This window comes from Natrix helvetica (assembly GCF_964273705.1).
Source record: "Natrix helvetica genome assembly, chromosome: 4".
Classification (NCBI taxonomy): Eukaryota; Metazoa; Chordata; class Lepidosauria; order Squamata; family Natricidae; genus Natrix; species Natrix helvetica.
In genome coordinates this window covers 134,091,039-134,113,433 of record NC_138550.1, presented here as the reverse complement: position 1 = coordinate 134,113,433, position 22,395 = coordinate 134,091,039, and the positions used below count along the sequence as shown (strand labels likewise).

At 38.2% G+C, this 22,395-nt stretch overlaps 1 protein-coding gene across 2 annotated transcripts; it reads left to right on the top strand.

Moving 5' to 3' along the window:
• Window positions 1-8,921: 8,921 nt before the first annotated feature.
• On the top strand, window positions 8,922-21,380 carry LACTB2 (lactamase beta 2). Of its 2 annotated transcripts, XM_081952425.1 has the most exons (8): window positions 8,931-9,077; window positions 9,198-9,348; window positions 12,841-13,004; window positions 14,494-14,617; window positions 15,855-16,033; window positions 17,349-17,497; window positions 18,941-19,022; window positions 20,934-21,380. In XM_081952425.1, exons 2-8 carry the CDS (start codon window positions 9,227-9,229, stop codon window positions 20,975-20,977), a joined length of 864 nt encoding a protein of 287 aa, XP_081808551.1. In that variant the 5' UTR covers window positions 8,931-9,077; window positions 9,198-9,226; the 3' UTR covers window positions 20,978-21,380. The 2 variants fall into 2 exon arrangements, with proteins under 2 accessions (XP_081808550.1, XP_081808551.1); XM_081952424.1 differs by having other exon boundaries at window positions 8,922-9,348.
• Window positions 21,381-22,395: the final 1,015 nt, after the last annotated feature.

The window sequence follows — 22,395 nt, the reverse complement described above, 5'->3', positions numbered from 1 at the left end:
CGTTCCACAACCTGATCCAAAGTTCGACAGACGTCTTTTGTGGACTTTAGATAGTGGAGCAGCTGTGCACGTTACCCACAGAAGGGAACTTTTCACAGAGATGGGCGAACCAGAGCCCGAGTATCGAGAACTGTATTCCTTCACCAACCACACTTGCAAGGTTATGGGAAAAGGAACTGTTTACATTGAAGAACTCGATACACACATCCCTGATGTTTATTACATACCTTCAGCAACCAGTAACTTGCTTAGCCAAAGTCACTTGTCTAGAGAGTTAAAGTTCCAGGTTCACCACCTCGAAAAAGCAAGTTACTTAGTTAAAGATGGAGATATTATTGCTGAAACCATGCTGATTGGTGGTGTTTATTACTTAAAGCCAAAGCCTAAAGGGCAAGCACAGGCAAGTATGCAAACTCCAAAAAGGCACAACGCAGACCCAGAGAGAGTTGTCCCAGAGAGAGAAAACGTTACTGTGCCAAAGGCTCCTAAAGCCAACAAACAGAGAAAACAAAAACAGATTGCTCAGAGCAAGCCTGAGGGTCCTCATGAAACTGTTAATGTTGAGAATTCACTAACTGGTAAACCTTTACATTCCAGGTGTATTCACAAGTGGCACAGAAGATTGGGGCATGCCAGTTTCCGTGTTCTTAGAAAGATGCCGGAGTTCGCAAAAGGTTTGGATCTAAAGGGGTGTAAGGTGTTTTTGGATTGTGCGGTTTGCAAAAAGGCTAAATCCAAGGCGGCTGCAATTCCCAAACACGCTACACGCCTGTCAACACGCATTTTTGATTTGGTACACACTGACATAGTTGGTCCTTTCCCACCAACAGTTGGTGGCAGAAAGTATTTTTTAACAATTGTAGATAATCATTCTAGATATGGATTTGTATATCCTATGAGAGAGAAATCTGAGACCTTTCAGATCTTTAAAGACTTTGCAGCGTTTGTTTCTACACAATACCAAGTTCGCATCGCCAGAATCCAGAGTGACCATGGTGCAGAATTCATGTCTCAGCGTTTCCAGGACTGGATGCGTAAGAATGGAATTCTTCATCAGACATCTGCTCCATATACACCGGCTCATAACGGAGTCGTAGAAAGAAGACAAGGGGTTCTACAAACCATGATGCGTTGTCTTCTAGAAGATGCCAATCTCAGTAACGCATACTGGGGTGAAGCAATCAAATATGCAAATTACATTGTCAACCGTACTTGGAGCAGTGTAATCAATCAAACTCCTTTCTACATGCTGTATGGCTACAAGCCCGATCTCAAGAACCTCCATATTTTTGGTTCATATGCTATGGTGAACACTCCCTTAAGTCAAAGAAGAAAGGGAGGTACAGTAGCAAAGAGACTGAGATTTATGGGTATTGATGATAATTCAAAATGGTACAAATTCATTGATACTAAACATGTGATTGTCATTTCACAATCTGCTAATTTTGAGGAAGATATTGACTGGTCCAGGATTCATTCCAATGATCCTGAAGTTTATTTTCCTAGAGATGGTGTTCCAGATGCCACGCAGCCTGATGACAATTCGCAGGCAGATATTCCTTCTACCAGCTCTTCACAAACTGATGTTCCGTCTTCGCAAGCCGCGGATGCTGATGCTAGCGACGAACGTGAGGACGAGGATGATGATGATGAAGAAGAAGAAGACTGGTCTGTTGCTCCTAGACGCTCCAAGAGGGCCACAAAAGGAATCCCTCCACAACGTTATTCATGGCAACTGACAAAGTCACCATTACCTTTGATTTGCAACGTTACTCTTCCTCCAGAGACATTCACACAAATCAAACAGCTTCCTGATTCAGAACAAGACAAATGGTATGATGCAATGCAAGATGAAATGGACAGTTTAAAGAAACTTAATGTATTCACACCTGCAAAACCTCTAGCAAACAAGAAAGTCATTGGCACCCGATGGGTCTACAGAATCAAGAAGAAACCAAATGGTGAGTCTTTATACAAAGCCAGACTTGTAGCTCAGGGTTTCGCTCAACGTTATCCTGAGGACTACACAAACACTTACTCACCAACAGTCAGAACTGAAAGTGTAAAAATTGCTTTAACCACTGCAACTATTCTTGGTTTAGAAGTTTTCCAATTTGATGTGGACACAGCTTATCTACATGCAGACCTAGATGAAGAGATCTACGTGAGAAGCCCTCCAGGATTCCGAAAGCAAGAAGGGGATACCTGGTTCCTGAACAAAAGTCTTTATGGTCTGAAACAGTCAGGTTTAATGTGGTATTTATGTCTTACTGACAAACTAAATTCAATGGGCTTTATTAAGTCCGAAACTGATGAATGCGTGTTCACAAAAAGATCTAACAATGCATATGAGATAATTCTTGTTTATGTTGATGATATTGTTTATATTGGTCCAAATAAGAAAATGAGTGAGATTTTTGCTAAAAGTTTGCAGAGATACTTCACACTAAAATCTTTAGGACACATTAGCACTTATTTAGGTGTTCAAATTGAAAAGACACAGAAGGGGTTTAGTCTTTCACAAGAAGAGAAAATTGACCACATTCTACATCATTGCAACATGAAAGATGCTAGCACAACAAAGACACCCATGCAAACAGATTTTCACAACTTAACACATGAACCAAGTCCTGAGTTCGAGGATCAAACACTTTATCGTTCAGTCATTGGTTCACTATTATACATTAGTAGTTGGACCAGACCTGACATCGCACTTAGTGTTAATCTTTTATCACGACACGTAGGTAAGGCAACACAATTTCATTGGTCATGCATTAAGAAGTTGTTGAAATACCTGAAACACACTAAGCACATGAAGTTATTGCTAGAACCAACACACACTGATCAACCAAAGTTGATTTGTTTTGCTGACGCCGACTGGGCGAGCGACAAGAAGTCACGCAAAAGCACTTCTGGTTACATGATGTTCCTAAATGGTTGTCCTGTTTACTGGCAAGTGAGAAAACAGAGTTTTGTTTCATGTTCATCTACTGAAGCTGAATATGCTTGTGTTTCAGATGCTTGTAATTCTCTAACGTGGTTTGATGCTTTGATCACAGATATCTGGACACGTCCGATTCGACCAATCACCGTGATGGAAGATAATGTATCTGTTGTTTATATTTCTGAGTCACATTTCACAGGTTCTAGGTCCAGACACATTGACATTCGTTATCAAAACACAAAGCAATTAGTTAAGCAAGGTTTTGTTAAATTGCAATATGTTTCTACACATGATCAGATTGCAGACATGCTTAACAAACCACTTGCTGCAAATCAACACGAATATCTGCGAAAGAAGATGTGCCTTAATTGATGATTTGATGACGTCAGCCCAGACTAGCAAAAGAAGGGGTGTCACGATGTTAAAAAGTTTGCTAGGCCTGAACTGAATGAATTGACACTCAAGAGTTAAACTAAGAAAGCTTTATTGCGCAGGTCATAAAACAAAATGTTATCTGAAAGTGATTTATTGCGCATGCGGTTACACATTCCAAAAATCCTTTTTCTTCTTTGTTCGCCTGCTAACTTGGCAGACGTAGCTTTCATTATCAAAATGTAACCATTAGTTATTTTCTGTTTCATTTACTTTTATTATTTTATTATTAAAGTTTGTTTATTAATTAGAATACTTTCAAAGACTTTTATTTTTTCTCAATATCTCAAAAGATATGCGGAAGGGAATCAGCCACGGTCCATTGATCTCAGATATCAGGCGTTTTTCCCCTGACAAAACCCACCTAGTGGTGGGTTTCAAAAATTTTTAGAACCTCTTCTGTAGGTGTGGCCTGCTTTGTGGGAGTGGCTTGCTGGCCATGTGACCGGGTGGGCTTGCCAGGCATGTGGCTGGGTGGGCGTGGCCAACTTGTAAAATGTGGTGAAACTCACTTAACAACGCTCTTGCTTAGCAACCAAAACGTTGGCTCAGGAACTCTGGCATTGAAGTGTGCAAGTCTTAAAGCTGTCAAGTTACAAGACCTTTGCAGCCCTAACCCTTTAGAAAAAAAAAACCAGGGGTGTTCAAACTTGACAGCTTTAAAACTTGTGGACTTCAACTCCCAGAATTCCTCCTCTCGCTCTTCATCTTGATGGTGTGTGGACAGGCGGGGAGGGGGGGAGCTGGAACTGGTTCTAAACGGCACTTGTGGAACCTCTTCTATAGAAGAGATTAGAACTGGCAGGAGCCCACCCCTGTTATGAACTGAACTTCTTATTTTTGCAATATACCTAGGCGCTACACTAACTTCAAGTTTGTTTTCAAATGTATTTTAATATGCTGGTTCTTACCATAAATCCCTATATGACTGGGAATCTGCTATCTTCAAGATTGTTTTTTTCTGCCCAGAACCTGTCTGTTCAATACATACAGAATATCTTCTGAAGGTACACACTTATAAGACATTCAACCAGAGGGGGCAAATAACTTTTCTTGGCGTCTTCCCTTTTATTGGTTTAGTTTTCTACCCAAAGCAAGAATAGCCCTTTTCCAATAAATAAATCCTGTTTTTTCTTTTCCAGAAGGTCTTGAAGTCTGCTCACTAGACAGGTACATGCTGAGATCATGAATGATGGATTACCTTATATTTAGTATGTATATTATAGTATAAATATATATTGCTGCTGCTGCTAATGTTATGCATTCAGTCATCGACGAATATTGGCAATTCTATGGGCCAGGTATCACCACGTCTTCTGTCTTTCATTATTTCTTTGAGTTCTCTATGTTCTGACTGGTGTCCAGCCACTGTGTTCTTTCTTATATTGTCCAGCCCTGTGTTCTTTGATGACCTGGTTTCCTTTTATTGCTAACACTTCCAAACATAATTGAACATAATTGCTTTCTCCACATGACATAGCCAAAGTAAGTGAGATGTGTATTGCTATGTTCATGTTAGATTTATATATTAAATATTATTTGTATTTACTGATTTTTATATTTGTGGCTAGAGATGATTTAGAGTCAGTTGGCTAAAGATGGTACAGTGTAGAAGTCATATAATTAATAAATTTTCCCTGCCATTAAAGGACAGAGCTTCCATCTTTTCACCCCACATAATCTCTCTTTTCCACAGCTGTTAGCCAGGTTGATAAGTCAGAGGCATGGGGCAGAGTGACATGAGAGAAGGCACCTCATTCTTATTATCCTTCCTCCAACCTCATGACCTATCATCAAATTATTATTTAACATGGATTTACTATTATTTCAAAACAGGTTATGTTCAGAAATGCCCTGCTGACCAATTACATGCATAGAACATTCCATACCTGACACCAGTCAACTTTACAGGTAGATTTACTTGGTCATACATACCTAACGGAATAACAAAGTTGGAAGGCACCTTGGAGGTCTTCTAATCCAACCCCCTACTCAGACAGGAAACCATTTCAGATATACTGTCCAAGACATTGGCTGTCCAATCTCTTCTTGAAAACCTCCAATGCAGAGCATCCACAACTTCTGGAAACTGATTGATTGTTCTACCTAATCAGGAAAACAGCTAGGCCCATCTCACCCATTTTTAAGGATTTAGTTTGGTGTTTTCTTCCTTCCTGGCAAGATAACTTTTAGTGGAAACAAACTCAAGAAAAACCCATCAGTCAATTTCCTTAATTTGTCCAGGATTTAAAAATGCAAGAATAACAACAGTCTCCTGTTCCATTCTTCAGAGAAAATAGGGCTTGCCCAATAGGGCAAAATAATTTATTTCTTAGTTCAAGGATGGATTGCACTGTAAGGTAGCCATCTCACTATGCAGTGAAAAAGTAATAATGCCTTTGCTGACTATAGTATTATTTAAAGTTGGGGTGGGTAGATTGCCAGTAGATCTTTGGGGGGGGAAACTACAAATCTATTAATTAATGTTTCAGTATTATAAAACCCAAAAAGAGTCATATAAACTTAACTACACACAATATTACATACTTAAGTATACCTTGAAAATTTGATCATCTGCTTTGCACAGATACAATATTGGGGAAATTTTGCAATTTAACTTTCCCTACAAATTTTATTATGACAGTTTGTAATCTTCAGTGCTGTTACTGCCATCTACAGACAAAATGTGTTCTCAAGGACATGTTATTTCAATATCCTGCACAATAATGTTTGCACAGCTAAACATTATTTTTATTCATTTATGCAAATTATTTAATTACCATAAACCCAAGAAGCATACATATTTCACCTTTGCTCTCAGTGAGTTTATCCTCACCATAAACTGTGAGAGATCCTTGAAAAAAAAATCACGGAACTGTATCTCTCAGTATCTTCTACCTCTGCCAGTTAAGGATCTTCTGGGAATTGAAATTCCTTAATAGTTACAGAGATTAGACATTTCCCCAATCTCTATTCGAGGCAATAAAGATTAAAAACAGTAAAGAAACTGGAAATTGTTGAAGTGTTGAATCCCATAACATTTGCAGTCCTTATTGATTATGGTGAATTAAATGGGATCTTATGGTAACTGATTTATAAAACAACTTGAGGGTACCCAAAATATCCAGCTAGATGGAAATGACGAGGGTAAAGGAATTCCTTCCATGAAATTCTCCACAAACTCCTTTTTTGAGGGCTATCAGATATGGAAATGAACTATCTCCATCTGGGTGGGAAATTGGAACACCATCCATATGTTTTAGAATTCAATTAGTTTAATGCTTTGCCTTCAACAAGAATATGTAGCTTTTGTACCTTAGATTCAGTAGTTTCAATTTTATCTAGTAGCTCCCTATCAAATGCTAGGTTGCCTCATTATGGCACTCTCTCACTCTCTCTCTCTCTCTCTCACTCTCCCTCTCCCTCTCCCTTTTCCTCTCCCTTCCTCCCTCCCTCCCCCTCTCCCTGCTTCCCTTCATACTGCAAGAAATGAGCGAAGAATATAGGGAGCATATAATTTTTATTATAGCAATAAAATTGTATGTGTGTATGCATGTAAGTATGTATGTAGAGGTAAAGGTTCCCCTCACACATATGTGCTAGTCATTCCCTACTCTAGGGGACGGTGCTCATCTCCATTTCAAAGCAAAGAGCCAGCGCTGTCCGAAGACGTCTCCGTGGTCATGTAGCTGGCATGACTAGACGCCGAAGGCACACTCCTTCCCACTACCAAAGGTGGTTCCTATTTTTCTACTTACATATACACACATACATACACACACACATACATATATAATTGTATAATTTTTATTATACTATATTATTATAATTTTAAAAACAACAACAACAACAAGATATTAAAGTCCAAACTGAGTGGAGGAAACATCATAAAAGCCATAAATACGTGGGCTATACCTGTAATTCGATACACTGCAGGAATAATTGACTGGACCCAGATGGAGTTGGACAATTTGGACAGAAAAACAAGGAAGCTTATGACAATGAATCATGCTTTGCACCCTAAAAGTGATGTTGACCGATTGTATCTACCAAGAGCAGAGGGTGGTCGAGGACTCCTACAAGTAAAGCAGACTGTGGAAGAAGAAAGACACAGCTTGAATGATTAAATCCAGAAAAGTGAAGAACCAATTATTAAGGAAGTAAATAAAGGAGGCCTTTTGAAGACAACTAAGTTAAAAGCTGAATATAAGAAAGAAGTAATTGAGAAGCGAGCTGAAAATTGGAAAAGCAAAGCTATGCGTGGCCAATACTTGAAAAGTATTGAAGGCAAAGCTGACCAAAAACTAACTTGGAACTGGTTAAGATTAGGAGTACTGAAAAAAGAAACAGAAGGCTTTATTTTGGCAGCTCAAGAACAAGCCTTAGCCACAAACTGCATGAAGGCAAAAATTCAACATTTACCACCAACAGCAAATGTCGCCTCTGTAATGAGAAAGATGAGACAGTCAACCACTTGATCAGCGGGTGCAGCAAAATTTCACAAACTGACTACCTACAACGCCATGATCGCGTTGCTAAGATTATTCACTGGAAATTGTGTCAAAAGTTTGGATCTGAGTACAGCAAAAACCACTGGGACCATCAGGTTGAGAAGGTTTTAGAGAATGAGAAAGTCAAGATCTTGTGGGACTTCAGAATCCAGACTGACAGGCACTTGGCCTACAACACACCTGACATAACAATAATTGAAAAGAAAAAAGTATGGTTCATTGACATTGCAATACCTGGTGATGCACGAATTGAAGATAAACAGCAAGAAAAAATGACAAAATACCGGGACTTGCAAATTGAGGTTGAGCGACTGTGGAAAAAGAAATCATGTGTTGTCCCAATTGTAATTGGAGCCCTTGGAGCAATACCTAAAGGGCTACCTCGCTATTTGAAAATTCTAAATTTACCTGACCTGAACATTCTGACTCTACAAAAAACCACCCTACTTGGAACAGCTTATATCCTGACGTTACGTTAACAGTTCCTAGGTCCATAGTTAGGACTCAAGCTGTTGAGCTACCAACCAGCCCCAAAGGCTGTGAATCTCACCAAAGATTGACCACATAATAATAATAATAATAATATGCTGGGCATCACTTGGCTAACAATAGGAAAGGCATCATTTCATATGGCACAGAAGATTGAAATAGAGCAAACCACTTCTATTTTATCAGGCAAACCACACAGATGTCAACTATAAAGTGATTTAGTACGTTTGCATAGTACCTTATGGGGAGCATATATTTATTTAGCCAGAGGACCAGCTGATTACAATTAAAAAATTTATTCAATAATAATATTATAGAATAGATAATGTAGGACATTTATTGTTTCTGACATACATATTTTAGAAACAAATTTCTCCTATGATTGCTAAAAGCGCTCTCTCTCATCTCTTCTACATACTGGATCTGCTTCCCCTTCTCTCCCCAGCTGGCCTGGGAGGCGCCTCCTCGGGATTCCCGATTTCTATCCAAGTTCTGCCCACTTTGCTTTTAAGGAAGTATCGCGTTAACTCTTTCTTTGCATTTGTAGCCATCTTCCGTTTCCTTGCAAGGTTCGGCACAATGTGTGAACCTGGACCGCTGAAGAATCGCGCTCTTTAAAAACTCTGGATTCCTTCGTGCGCCAACCTATTCTAACCAGGGAAGGGCAAAGAAGAGCGCAGGAGATAAAATTATACTCAGTGGTGCGTTAAAAGAAAGCCAACAAGTAAAATCTCCAAAGTTGTCGCTCTACCCTTTTTCCTATCTCTATATTCTTGGCGCTCTCGCTCACTCGCTCGCTCTCTCTTTGCCCGACTTTTCAGGCTGGCCGCGAGCGAAGGTGGCTGCAAAGATGTTGTCGGTGCTGCCCAAAGTGGAGAAGCTGTCGACGCGTGTAATCCGCGTCCTGGGCTGTAACCCGGGGCCTATGACTCTCCAGGGGACCAACACCTACTTGGTGGGAACCGGGCCCAGGTAGGTGGGAAGCACCTCGGGGAGGGATAGACGCCGGTCCGCTCCTTCGGATCTGTTAGCTCCGGTGGGTAAAGCGCTATCTTCGCATGAGCCCTTCCGTTCCGTTTAGGAAAGCGAGACTCGACGGCTGCCCGGGAATTCCTATTGCGACCTCCTGCTTTTCACGCGCTGCTCTGAGTATTAATTCATACGATTCCTCTTTATTGTACAAGTAGTACTGGCCTAGCTTGGTGGCGGGAGAAGGCAAATCCATAAACATTTGGGGGCGGTGGAGACATCGCTGACCGTATTATTCTATGCATGTAATTAAAGTCGCCTTTGGAGCAGGTGAACGGCACACAAATCTAGTAAATAAATAAATGCAGAAGCCGTGAATGCAACCTAGGAGCGTTGCAATGCAATTTTCTCTATTCAGAAATCCTATTTTAACTCCAGGATCTTACTCCCCTAGAAGTGCAGGCTTGGGACTTTTCCATTGCTGTATTGAAAGTGCTGTTCTCCAGTCTTTAAGCTCAAGGAAATTTGTAAACATCTATTCGGCTTCATTGACAAAGCCTGTAAGTGGTGCTGTTTGCGGGACAAGTTAAGAAAAAGACTTTACTTTTGCCTTCCCAGTAGATTAAAGTGTCTCAAACGTGACAACCTTTAAGATTTGTTAGCTGCAATTGTTGAGATCAGCTTTGTCATAAACATGTTTGCGTGGTTTTTTAATCACTTTTAATTTGTTTTGCTATTCCCTTTCCCTTTTCCCTTGTAGGTTAGTTGGTGTTTTAATGTTTGACTTCGAAATTTAGTAACTTAAAAAAAGAAGAAGAAGAAGCAGCACTGCCTTAGGGGGGAAAACCACCAATGAGTCTCCTTAATGCTTAGTGGGGACTGGCTGGACAAGTGTAGGCAGATTCTTTAGTCAAGTTGCTCAACTAAAAGATTGGCACAGAAGAGCTGCACATCTATGAGGAGTTGGTTGGGCTGTTTCTGAATATGAACCTCACTGTTTTTTTAAAGGGTTCTAATCCTTGTGTCAGAAAATACCATGGTTCAGAGATTGCAGATGTAGAGAACAGGCCATGTTTAGAAATACCCAAAGTGACTCTAAATTAAAGGTAGTCTTCAACTTGTCATCATTTATTTAATGCCCCTTATAAGTCAGCACTGAAAAAGGTAACTTGTGAGTGTTTTTCAGTCTTACATCCATTGCCCAACTCTGTGATCAAAATATGGATGCTTGGTAATCTGACCGACTACATACACCTATGTAATGGGTATAAAATGTAATTGTTATAAGTTCTAATCACTATATGGAAATGTTTATGCCAGAAATGTCCCACTATGTCCAATGTTTTAAATGTTTATCTAATAAAAAATTTTATTTAAAAAAAATTTGGATGCTTGGCAACAGGTTCATATTTATGACATTTGCAGTGTTCCAGGGTCATGTGATACCTTTTGCGATCTTCTGACAGGCAAAGTCAGTGAGGAAGCCATATTCATTTAACAACTTTGTTACTAATTTAACGACTGCAGTCATTCACTTAACAACTGTGGCTCCCTGACAGGATCCGGATTGGAGTTGCCTTATTTTACATGGATCTGCAAGACTTGGCTTTGCCTGCCAGCGTCCACTCCCCCTAGCCCAAGTGGTTGGATTCACATGACATGTGAAGCTGGGCAGGAGAGCAGAGACAGACAGATAGATAGATGAGAGAGAGAAAGAGAGAGAGAATGAGACAGAGCGAGAGAGACAGAGAGAGATACTCCTTTCCCTCAGAAAATAAAACACCGGGAGCCACAAAACCTGGATAGGCATGGCGGGGGGGGGGGGTGTATCTGACTGGGTAGGAGTGTGGCATTGAGTTGGCCCACCCACCCCCATCCAGATTTTGTGGCTCCCAGTGGGTTTTTTTCCCGTGGGAAATGGGTCCAAATGTCTCTTTGAGTGTTTAAGGTTGTAGACCCCTGCTCTAAACCTAAAGCCTGGTGCTTTCAGAATTGCACTAGTAAACTTGTACTAGTTAGTAGGTAACAATAAGGAGCCTAGGTAACACTGACAAATACTTTAGAAAGAGCAAGTTAGCCATTTTATGGGAGAATGCTGATCAAGTGTCTGGAATAGGGCCATTCCCCATGGCCAAGGGGAGGGAGTGAACCCACGAGGGAAGGACTAATCCCTTCCCAGATCAATCAAAAAGTCAATGAAGCATGCTAAGTCATATTCACAGCGAAAATTGTGTCCAATTTAAAACTGGAATAACTGTAGCTAAATTTTAGTTTCCTTTATTGCAGGATAAATGAAATAAAGGCAGTCTCAGGCAATATGCTATTTTAAAGCCGCTAGACCTCGTGATGATTGCTATCTAGGGAACATGTCTGGGTGGTCTACAGAGCCCAATCTGGAATCTTGGCTATTACAATTTAGTTCTCCTCTTAGGCAATATAAGTCTTACTTGGAATCTCATTCAGCTTGTCACTTTTTATTTTGCTCTTGCTCTCCTCTAACTGCAATACTTTTCCCCTTCTGTGGACAAATTTCTCTTTATTACATTTTTATTGGATCATATTGGATCCATTTTGTTATAAAGTATCATTTCTTTTGTTCACTGGATTAGATTTATAGACCAAATGATTTTTTTCACTATTATCTCTTTTCTCATAGTCTTATTATGAGAATAGACTAGAACAGACTAGAATAGAGTAGAATAGAATAATAGAATAGAATAGAATAACAGAGTTGGAAGGGACCTTGGAGGTCTTCTAGTCCAACCCCCTGCTTAGGTAAGAAACCCTACACCATTTTAGACAAATGGTTATCCAACATCTTCTTAAAAACTTCCAGTGTTGAAGCATTCACAACTTCTGAAGACTACTTTGCAACAGCATCCCACTTGAAATGTGTTTTACTGGGTTTAGAAAGGCAATGCAATCTTGCTTTAAGAGTAGATATGTCCTTAAATATTTTTCTTTTGGGTATTTGAAAGCGTGGCTTATTTTTCCTGATATAGAATTTTATTTATTAAATTTATATGCTACCCATATCACTATCAAGTGACTGGGTGCCTATTGTAATTTTTTTTCATATAAAATAACGCATGTAAGCTGCTCAGTGAAAACTGGAATGGCATATATGACCAATCTGATTTATTGATTTGCAACTCCTATAATTTTCTTTAGGATTACGAATTACACAAAAGAAATGAGATATAGAAATAGAACGTAGAATCATAGGGCTGGAAGGGACCTCGGAGGTCTTCTAGTTCAGCCCACTTCTCAAGGCAAGAGTCTTATACCACCTCAGGCAAATGGTTATCCAAGCAATTTTTGAAACCCTCCAGTGATGGAGTATGCACAACTCTAGGAGACAGGGTATTCCATTAATTAATTGCTCTTATATTTCTTTTCATGTCACATTATACTTTTTTAACCTGGATCAAAAAGTTGCTAGCATCATTTTTTTATTAATTAACCCTTTCTTGGCGTAATCTGTTTTTATTATAGAAGGATCCTAATAGATACCGGAGAGCCATCTATACCTGAATATATAAGCTGTTTGAAAAAAACACTCCATGAATTCAACATTTCTATCCAGGAAATTTTAGTAACTCATTGGCACCATGATCACACTGGAGGCATATCCGATATTTGTGAAAATATTCCAGCCAGTAAGTATTTTCTGCAGTTTTTAAAATTTGCAAACTTCGCATACAAAGCAGGTTAGAGTTATATAGAAAATGTTATATAATAGACAGGCAAAGAAGGAAGGACGTCAGAAACATTGGACTTACAGACCCTTGTCTATAGACATGGTGGGGAATAATTAACCAGTTGTTAATATGCTTAGCCAAAATTAAAGCTGGAAAAAATCAGGTACAGGTAATCTTCAACTTAGAACCATTTGTTTAATAACTTTTCAAAGTTAAAACACCACTGAAAAGGTGACACTGAGGATTTGCTTAACAACTGTGTGTTTCAATTAACAACTATAGTGCTTTGCTTAACAACTGTGGCAAAAAAGGACATTAAGTGCAACTCACTTAACAACCATTTTGGTTAGCAACATAAATTGTGGTCTCAATTTTGGTAATAAATTGAGACTACCTGTATTATAAAAATATAACATTTGCCATTCTGTTAAACAGAGAAATTTATCTTAAATAAATTTGCCTGACACTTGCAAAATCAGTTCTTCATATTTATTCATAAAAATTGAAGGTGCCATCTTCTTTCTCTTGCTGATTTGGGAAGAGGCTGATAAATACACTAGCTCATATCTCATTACCCATTTTCATCAGTTTTGTGGATTTAAGTATACAAAAATTAGTTAAAATAAATACTAGTTAAAACTTCCACTGATTTTTTTAAACATTTATTTTAAATAGAAGGGCTTTTATCTCAAAGTATGTGTATGATCTATTTTTCTTTAAAAGTAAGCACCAACCTAAATTACATTATCACTAGGGTGAGCTGAATGATCTCCCAAACACCAAAACAAGTGTTCTTCCCAACTGTATTTGTTCAAGTTAAGATACTCAAAAATCCTGCAGAAATGGGTCTTTTCAAATCTCTTCATGAGAGGAGGAAATGGAGCTTCTTTGCAAAATAAAGAACATTGATTGTTTTAATATTTGTATGCATTTTGCTAATATGCATTTTAACAGTTGTTTCATTAGAACCAGGTAAGGTTGTAGAATTTGATATTCCAAAAAAGAAACGTTTTTTTCTTTGTTTGTTTGTTTGTTTGTCTAGTAAAGAACTTGCTAGACTAGTGAGGCTGTTACCACAATTATTTGAATAATAGGCAGCATGTATAGCATAGATCATACATTCTGCCTTGATTAATCTGCACTTGTATAATAACATAAATCCATTTTATTTTTTTAAAAAATCATTAAAAAGAAAACACTAATAACATGAAGCAACCTTGTAAATGCATTACCAGCTTCCAAAATTTGAAATCATTTGGAGCTATTTTATGTCGGTTTAAGATCAGAGATAGTCAGCTGGCTGGGGAATTCTGGGAGTTGAAGTCCACAAGTCTTAAAGTTCCCAAGTTTGGACACCCCTGATCTAGAAATACTATCTTTTTTAAAAAGGGGTATATGAATTTCCAACTAAATTCTGGTATGGCACATTGTTTAATTTTAAAATTAGGTTATGAATATTGCATAAGCAAGCTTCCACGGAACCCACATCAAGAAGAAGTAATAAAAGGAAAGCAGAAGTATGTGTACTTAAGAGATGGAGATGTTTTAAACACAGAGGGAGCTACTCTCAGGTAAATGTAAACATTTCATATTGCTGTTTGCAACTTTTTCATGTACAAATTTTTTTTTCAGCTCATTTACAGTTCATTTTTATCATTTCAGAACTAAAAGGGCTTGTGAGATTAGTTAAAATAGATTAGATGTTTTGCCTAGTCTTTAATGATAAGGGAGTGCGATGGCTCAGCAATTAAAAAGGCTGAATCTGTCAACTGGAAAGCTAAGAGACCAGGTTTGAGACCTGAACACCACATGAATGGGTGAGCTCCTATTATCTGCCCCAGCTTCTGCCCATCCAGCAATTTGAAAACATGCAAATGTAAGTTGATAAATAGCTACCACTTCAGTGGGAAGGTAGCCGCATTCCGTGAACCTTGGCATATAGTCATGCTGGCCAAAAGACCACAGAGTGTTTTCAGACAGTGGTGGTTCCCTTTTAGGAGATGAGCAGTGCCCCATAGAGTGGGAAATGATTGTACAGGGGAAACCTTTACCTTTAATGCATACAGTACATATATTTATCTCTGTAATATGTGACTATTCTTACTGGTTTCTGATAATTTCTGCACAACTTTCAAAAGAAATTTCTTCAAAACCCTAAATAAGTTGGGTTTCCATCTGTGTGTGTGCTCAGGCTCCAACATCTTTAAGTGATGCTCTTTTCTCAGTACAATTAGTCCGCGACATAGGACCACAAATGAATCATTGCAGGACAATGCAACTGTTATAAACATGAGTCAGTTGCCAAGCGGCTGAATTTTGGTCACATGACCACGGGGGAGGCTACAATGGTCGGAAGTGTGAAAAACGGTCATAAGTCACTTTTTTCAGTGCTGTTGTAACTTCGAACAATCACTAAATGAGCTATTGTAATCAAGGACTACATGATAGGGCTACACAGGTTTCTGTGCTTTTGGTGGATGGCAATGTGCATAAAATTATTCATGGTTGATTTTTTTGGAATGACTTTATCTGCCTTGTTTCTGCCTTTATCTGCTTTGGTTTCTTTAGGAAATTTATCTTAAGCTAGAAGTAGTTAAAGTTTGTCCTTATTTTAAAAATCCTTTTACAGAGAAAAAATTTGCTCATACCTCTGCTTCCACACAGTATAAGGATCATTCATTTAAATTGTGGATCTGAGCTTTTAAAAAGTATCTTCATTTGCCACTCTTAGAACTTACTTCAATTTGAAGAACTTGAAGAACAACTTGAATATTACAGTCACATTTCACTTCTCTTGTCACACTGCAGGGTATTATATACCCCAGGACATACGGATGACCACATGGTTTTACATCTGCTAGAAGAAAATGCAATATTTTCTGGTGATTGTATTTTAGGAGAAGGAACAACAGTGTTTGAAGATCTTTATGACTACATGAAGTCATTGGAAAAACTTCTGGGAATGAAAGCTGATTTAATATACCCAGGTAAGTTATACATTTGATATTAATTGTATTAGCTCTTTGCCACAAGTATAATTATTTTAAGTGTCTCAAACGCTGCGTTGCGGCCTGGAGGTTTTTTATCTCAATGTTTTGTAATCACGGATACTGTGGAAATAGGAATGAGTGTCTCTTATTGATTCCTGTTTGCAAAATATTTCGTATTTTTTCTCTCTCCATAAGAGACTATGCTATGCTAAAATGTTCCAGCTTTCAGAGTCTCTCACCTTGTAAATCTACATCTGGAGCTTCATAGAAAGTGGTCACTGTGGGAGGAGAGTTCAGATGTTTTTTATTTAAATAAAACACTATTTTTGTTCCCTTGTGCTTTAGACTATAGTAATATAATTTGTTGTTTCCTTTCTAGTAAATGAAATGTATCCTCTATTTACTTAACTTGTGAAAAGTCCTTTGGCTGCTAAAATGTCTGTTTTTTACACTCATTCTCTCTGTCTTTCCCCACCTCCCCAATTCTCCATAAGGACAACAGTTCAGAATTCAGCACCTCCAAACTAATCTATGAAAGAAATCATGGAACTGGAATATCACAATAATACTTAAGCCAAAAGTCTTCTCAGATTCAACCTGCTGTTAGGGGTGTAACAAATTGAACGCATTTTACAATACATACAGTTACTGTATTTCTTTATCCTGTATTTTTCTCTGGGAATGCAAGATGGTCCAGATGGAGTAGAAGTTCTCCATTCTATCCCCATACCTATTATTATGAAATGTAGATGGAACCAAAGCCATTGGGTAACTGCATTGGCTTCATATTCATCAAAGACTTGAACTTGTCCTTTTTTCATCCCATACAGTATTTTTATCACAATTCTCATTTCCTTGTTTACATAATATATATGCCACCAGATTCCCAACAACTCTGGGTGGCTTACAATTAAAAATGATTTTAGATAGAAGTCTCTTGAATAGCCCAAAGATTACATAGAATCGGGGGACGGGGGGACCCCATCTAGCAGGTCTCATCCTTCACCTTCCTTCAAAGCCTGGAACTATGCTGTAATTATAATATCAAGGCATAATTTGAAGAAAGCATTTAATAAGTTCCTGAATGTCGGGGAGGAGGGAACATCTGGATCTCTAGGGGTCCCACTCCAGAGGAAAGATGCTGCAACAAATAAAGAGACATGTTACAAAATTAGAAGCTGTTGGGCTGTCCTATGTTGACTCTGCAATATGAACGAATTATCTCTTCTTAAAAAGTATCCTGTACACACTATTAATTAGTAAGTTCTCCCAGAATTTTTTGTTAATGAAACATCTGTTGTTGTCTTTATAGGACATGGACCAGTAATAAAAGAAGCAAGAGCTAAAATCCAAGAATATATTTTACATAGAAATGCACGTGAGCAGCAAATCCTACGTGTCCTGGATGAGAATGCTGGGAAATCTCTCACAGCAAATGAACTTGTGAAAATCGTTTACAAGGTACAGATGGCATCTGGTTTAGGTTAAAAATAGATTTCAGTTATGCAGAACGCAATGCAATATAAAAGAAATTAATGATTCATAGCAAGAACAACATTTATCTAAAGAACACCATGTATGTGTACTTGCTTTCAGAAACCAGAAAGAAATACATATTGCACCAGGTTGTATGCTGGACAATACATAGTATTAATACAAAAATATTAAGATTATCATGCTTTCTTCATACTTTAAATAGCTCTTCCAAAATTGGACCATTTTTTTGTAAAATCCGCTAATGAGTTTTTTCCACTAGTTTTCCTTTTTCTTATAATAAGTTCAACTAAAGTAGAACAAGAACAAAAACACTATTTCTTGAATGCCTCAAATTGCTTCCAGCTTGAAGAAATTATTCCAGACACTATCAAATTAATCAATTTCACTGTGGTCTAGGAGGAGGTTCACCAGGGCCATGGGGGAGGGGATCATGGGGGTGGGGCATGAAATGTTCCTAAGATCTACAGAATGTTCTGCCCCAGAGTCAGTGAGTTCCCAATATCCCTGTTACCTTTTTTGCAAAGGATCACTCAAAATAAGAGAAGCGCCTTCTCTAGCAACACTGGTCCTCTGGAATGAGGTTCCCTTTACGATATATCAATATTCCTGCCCCATTTTACTGATGTTCCAAAGGGCCTTGAAGACTTGGCTCATTGCCAAGGACTTTCGAACATGTGATGAAACCTCCCCCCCTTTTTTTTGTTTCTATCTGGGTGTATTATCTCTATCAACTTTTGATTTGTGTTGTTTTCAGGGTTTAGTTGTAAGATTGTATTAGGAGAATAATTACCACTCAGAAATCTGTGAAACAAATTTTACGAATTTTCCTCTGCACTATAAAGTTGAGGATAAACGTCTAATAAAAAATCATGAGATGACCTAGAACCGTGATGGCAAACCTATGGTGGCACACAGCATATCTGATGGTATGCAAGCTGTCACCTCAGTTCAGCTCCACCACACATGTGCGCATGCCCCCCGCGGGCCAGCTAGTCTTCAGGTCTCTGCTGCACATGCAGGGGGTGGGGCACATGCGGGAGGGTCTTGCACGGGGGTGGGACATGTTGAGGGGTCTCATGTGCATGCACGGGGTCGCACACGTGTGTGGGTGCACGCATTGTATTTGGGGGGTTTGGGCGCTCTGGGCACGCCAACTGGAAAAGGTTAGCCATCACTGACCTAGAAAAAGTAAACGTTCTTCAGAGAAAATGTATAAGATTCATGATAGGGCTAAACAATTCCCCCTCCCCCAATTAAAATAGGAATTGATTGGTCAATTTCTGCTATTTGCATAAAAATCCTGAAAATGTTTTAATCTGTACCAAATTTGAGGAGTTCTGGTAATTGTTTTACTTTTTAAAAAAATGAAGTTCCATTAATATGCATTGTTTGAATGCTTTATCCCAGGACACACCTGTTCATTTGCATTCAGCTGCGGAAATTAATCTCTCACATCACTTGAAGAAGCTAGAAAAAGAAGGGAAAGTTGGTAAGTAACTTCACTGTTTATATATAACAATTACATCGTTGGATACGGAATGATGAAAGGAAGATAAAATTACAAGTCCTCACACTTAAGATAATCACAGCTTCCCCGCAGTCACGTGGTCAGGATTTGGGCTTTCCGCAATCAATGAATGTTTACAAATCTCTCGGTCATATGAACATCATTTATTTTTGCTTATTTATTTAATTTGCACGTTTCATAGCTAGCTACCAACAAGCAGAATCAATGGAGGAGCCTGCGAATCAAATTCACATGATGTCTCACTTAATAACTCTGTAACTTAGCAATGGAATTTGCCAGTCCCAATTGTGGTGGTTAAGGTTATTTATATATTTTTATGTGATGAAAAAAATAACGTGTTAAAAATATTATAAAGGTGATTAAAAGAATGATTAAAATTACCTGACAAAATGCTTCTCAACATATCATCATCAGAAAGTATGAAAATGACATGGATTTTATGATTTTTAATGTATTTTTTGAAAATGTACCGTATTTTTGGAGTATAAGACGCACCGGAGTATAAGACGCACCAAGGTTTTGAAGAGGCAATTTTTTTAAAAAAGTAGGTAGGTAGATAGAGGGATAGAGAGGGAGAGAAAGAGAGAGAAATACAGTAGGTAGGGAGGGAGAGAGAGAGAATAGTTAGGTAGGTAGGTAAAGGGAGAGAGAGAGAAATAGAGATAGAGACATACAGTAGGTAGGAAGAGAGTGTGTGTAGATAGGTAGGTAGAGGGATAGAGAGAGAGAAATAGAGAGAGAGAAATACAGTATATAGGTAGGGAGAGAGAGTAGGTGTGTAGGTAGATAGAGGGATAGAGAGAGAGAGGGAGGGAGAAATACAATAGGTAGGTAGGGAGAGAGAGAAAGTGTAGGTAGGTAGGTAGATATGTAGGTAGAGGGATAGAGAGAGGGAAATAGAGGGAAATACAGTAGGCAGGTAGGTAGGTAGGGAGAGAGAGTAGGTAGGTAGGTAGAGGGATAGAGAGGGAGGGAGAAACACAGTAGGTAGATAGGGAGAGAGAGAGAGTAGGTAGGTAGATAAAGGGGGAGAGAGAGAAATTCAGTAGGTAGGTAGAGAGAGAGTAAGTAGGTGAGAGAGAGAGAGAAATACAGTAGATAGGTAGGGAGAGAGAGAGTAGGTAGGTAGGTAGATAGAGGGATAGAGAGAGAGAGAGAAATACAGTAGGTAGGTAGGGAGAGAGAGAGTAGGTAGGTAGGTAGATGTTTCCAAGTGTATTTATCCATGTGCTGGAGAAGGAAATTGCTGACAATCTACAGCACCTAACTTTGTTCCTGCTGGCACAGCACTTGATCAATGTAATTCTCATCAATTCCAAGGGGGGGGGAGTTTTTGCACTCTGCAAACCTCCCCAAAATGGCCCGTTTTTTGCAGAAACGGCCTGGTTTTTTTCAAATAAAAGGCAACAATAGCCTTGGGAGGGCTTGCAGAGTGCTCCTGGGGGGGGGGGGAAACGAGCAAAAAACCGGCCCGTTTTTTGTTTTAAAAAACTGCATGCATAACCTTATGGAGGCTTATAGAGTGCTGCTGGGGGCTGGAGGGGCAAAAAACGGCGCATTTTTTGCTTATTTCTGCCCTCCCCAACCCCCAGGAGCTCTCTGAAAGGCTTCATAAGGCTATGCACAGCCATTTTGGAGAAGGGGGCGGGGCTTCAGGAGGCAAAAAAATGCTGTATTCGATGTATAAGATGCACCCAGATTTTCAGCCTCTTTTTTGAGGAAAAAAGGTGCTGCTTATATGCCGAAAAATACGGTCGTTAATATGTATATGCATTTAGGTGTTTTAAAATAAATATTTTAGATATTACCGTTTAGGGTATTAAAGTACTTTTTCTGATTACGTTACTTATATGATCCTTCTTTCTGTTACAGTATATGAAAATTCTCCTAACTTCAAGTGGAAAAGTGTTTTATAAATATGGCAGATACACAAGTTTGACAAACATGCTCTTCTATTTTCTGAACTAAAAGCACTAACTTTTAATATCAAAATTGCATATAAATCAAATACACAAATGGATCTGTATTTTGTTATTAATCTGATTAAATAATAATTTGTCAGAGAGCGATTAGAAGAATCATTCAAGGTGGAACAAGTGGATTATTTATTTCAAAGCAAAATATTCAAAATTTTCTTTGGATACTTGAATACTTTTGTAAAGAAGTTTGGTTCAAGGAATGTTATTATTAATTAAATTTGTAAGCTGCATTATTCTCAGCAATATGAAGGCTTAAACTTATTTCTTTATTTAAACATTGTAATTTCATTGCCACTATGTTATTTGTATAATAAATATAATAACTAAGCAATTTTGTTCACATGTGTTGTCTTCCTTTTTTATATATTGTCGTCATATACTTTTTCATAATCTTTTTTAACTTGACTGGAAAAAGACTAAAATCCTATAAAATAGAATTTCTATATATTAGTGAACACTGGCAATATAATATTTAATCTCATTTTAAATACAGTTGAATGAAAGTATGAAATGTTCAGATCTGAACTACATTTGTCTGCAAATTCCAATTTTGAATGTATTACGGTAATCATAAAATTCTGTGCATCTTCAAAAAAAGCATAAAAAGCATGGTGGCTGGATATAGGCAAAGATAAAATCATCAAATTCTAAAATTATATAAAGGAAGAAAAAATGACATTAAAAGCACAAGAATTAAAATTTATATTCCTAACTAGAATTTTTGACATTTCTTCAGATCAGCCTCCCCTGAAGCATTTTTTTCCCGTTTCAATTTTCCTGTATTCCTATCTTTTTGGAAACTTCAAGATTTAATCAAAGGGTATGATCGAGCAATGTTAAAGCCCTCACTTTTATATCTTCATGACAGTAACCTCTGCTTCCATTATTACAAAGGATCAAACCTTTTGTTATATCTAGCAGAGCAAGGGCCCCTATGTTCATATCACAGAAAACATCTTTCCCTTATGAATGTGAACTGTCTGTCTGAGCCTGTTTGGCCTACAGTCTGATAAATTGTTGAATGCCTGATCTTGCAGCCTTTACATTCATAACAATGGCACATTTTTTAACCAATGTGGGAAAATGTGTCTCTGAAGTGTTGATCTATAATTTTCAGCATTCCTTAGTAATAAGAAATGCTGAAAATTGTAGCTCAATAAATTTGGTGAATGCCTTAGGAAAAGCCTGTAAGGCATTAGAACAAACTGTGTAGTCTAGATATGTGGAGTGGCAGAAATAAATGCTTTGAATAATGATGTTGCATACTACTGAACATTGTGAAAAGTTGACATTGATTACACCAAGCATCTCATCTGAGCCCTAAAGGAGACCTATATGCTTATACTGCTGACAGC

Excerpts from the sequence above, each read along its gene's own strand:
- LACTB2 (XM_081952424.1), top strand. The coding sequence starts at position 9,227 with ATGTTGTCGGTGCTGCCCAAAGTGGAGAAGCTGTCGACGCGTGTAATC. Across the intron at positions 14,618-15,854 it reads ACAGAGGGAGCTACTCTCAG|GGTATTATATACCCCAGGAC; the intron begins GTAAATGTAAAC and ends GTCACACTGCAG. Across the intron at positions 17,498-18,940 it reads TTGTGAAAATCGTTTACAAG|GACACACCTGTTCATTTGCA; the intron begins GTACAGATGGCA and ends GCTTTATCCCAG.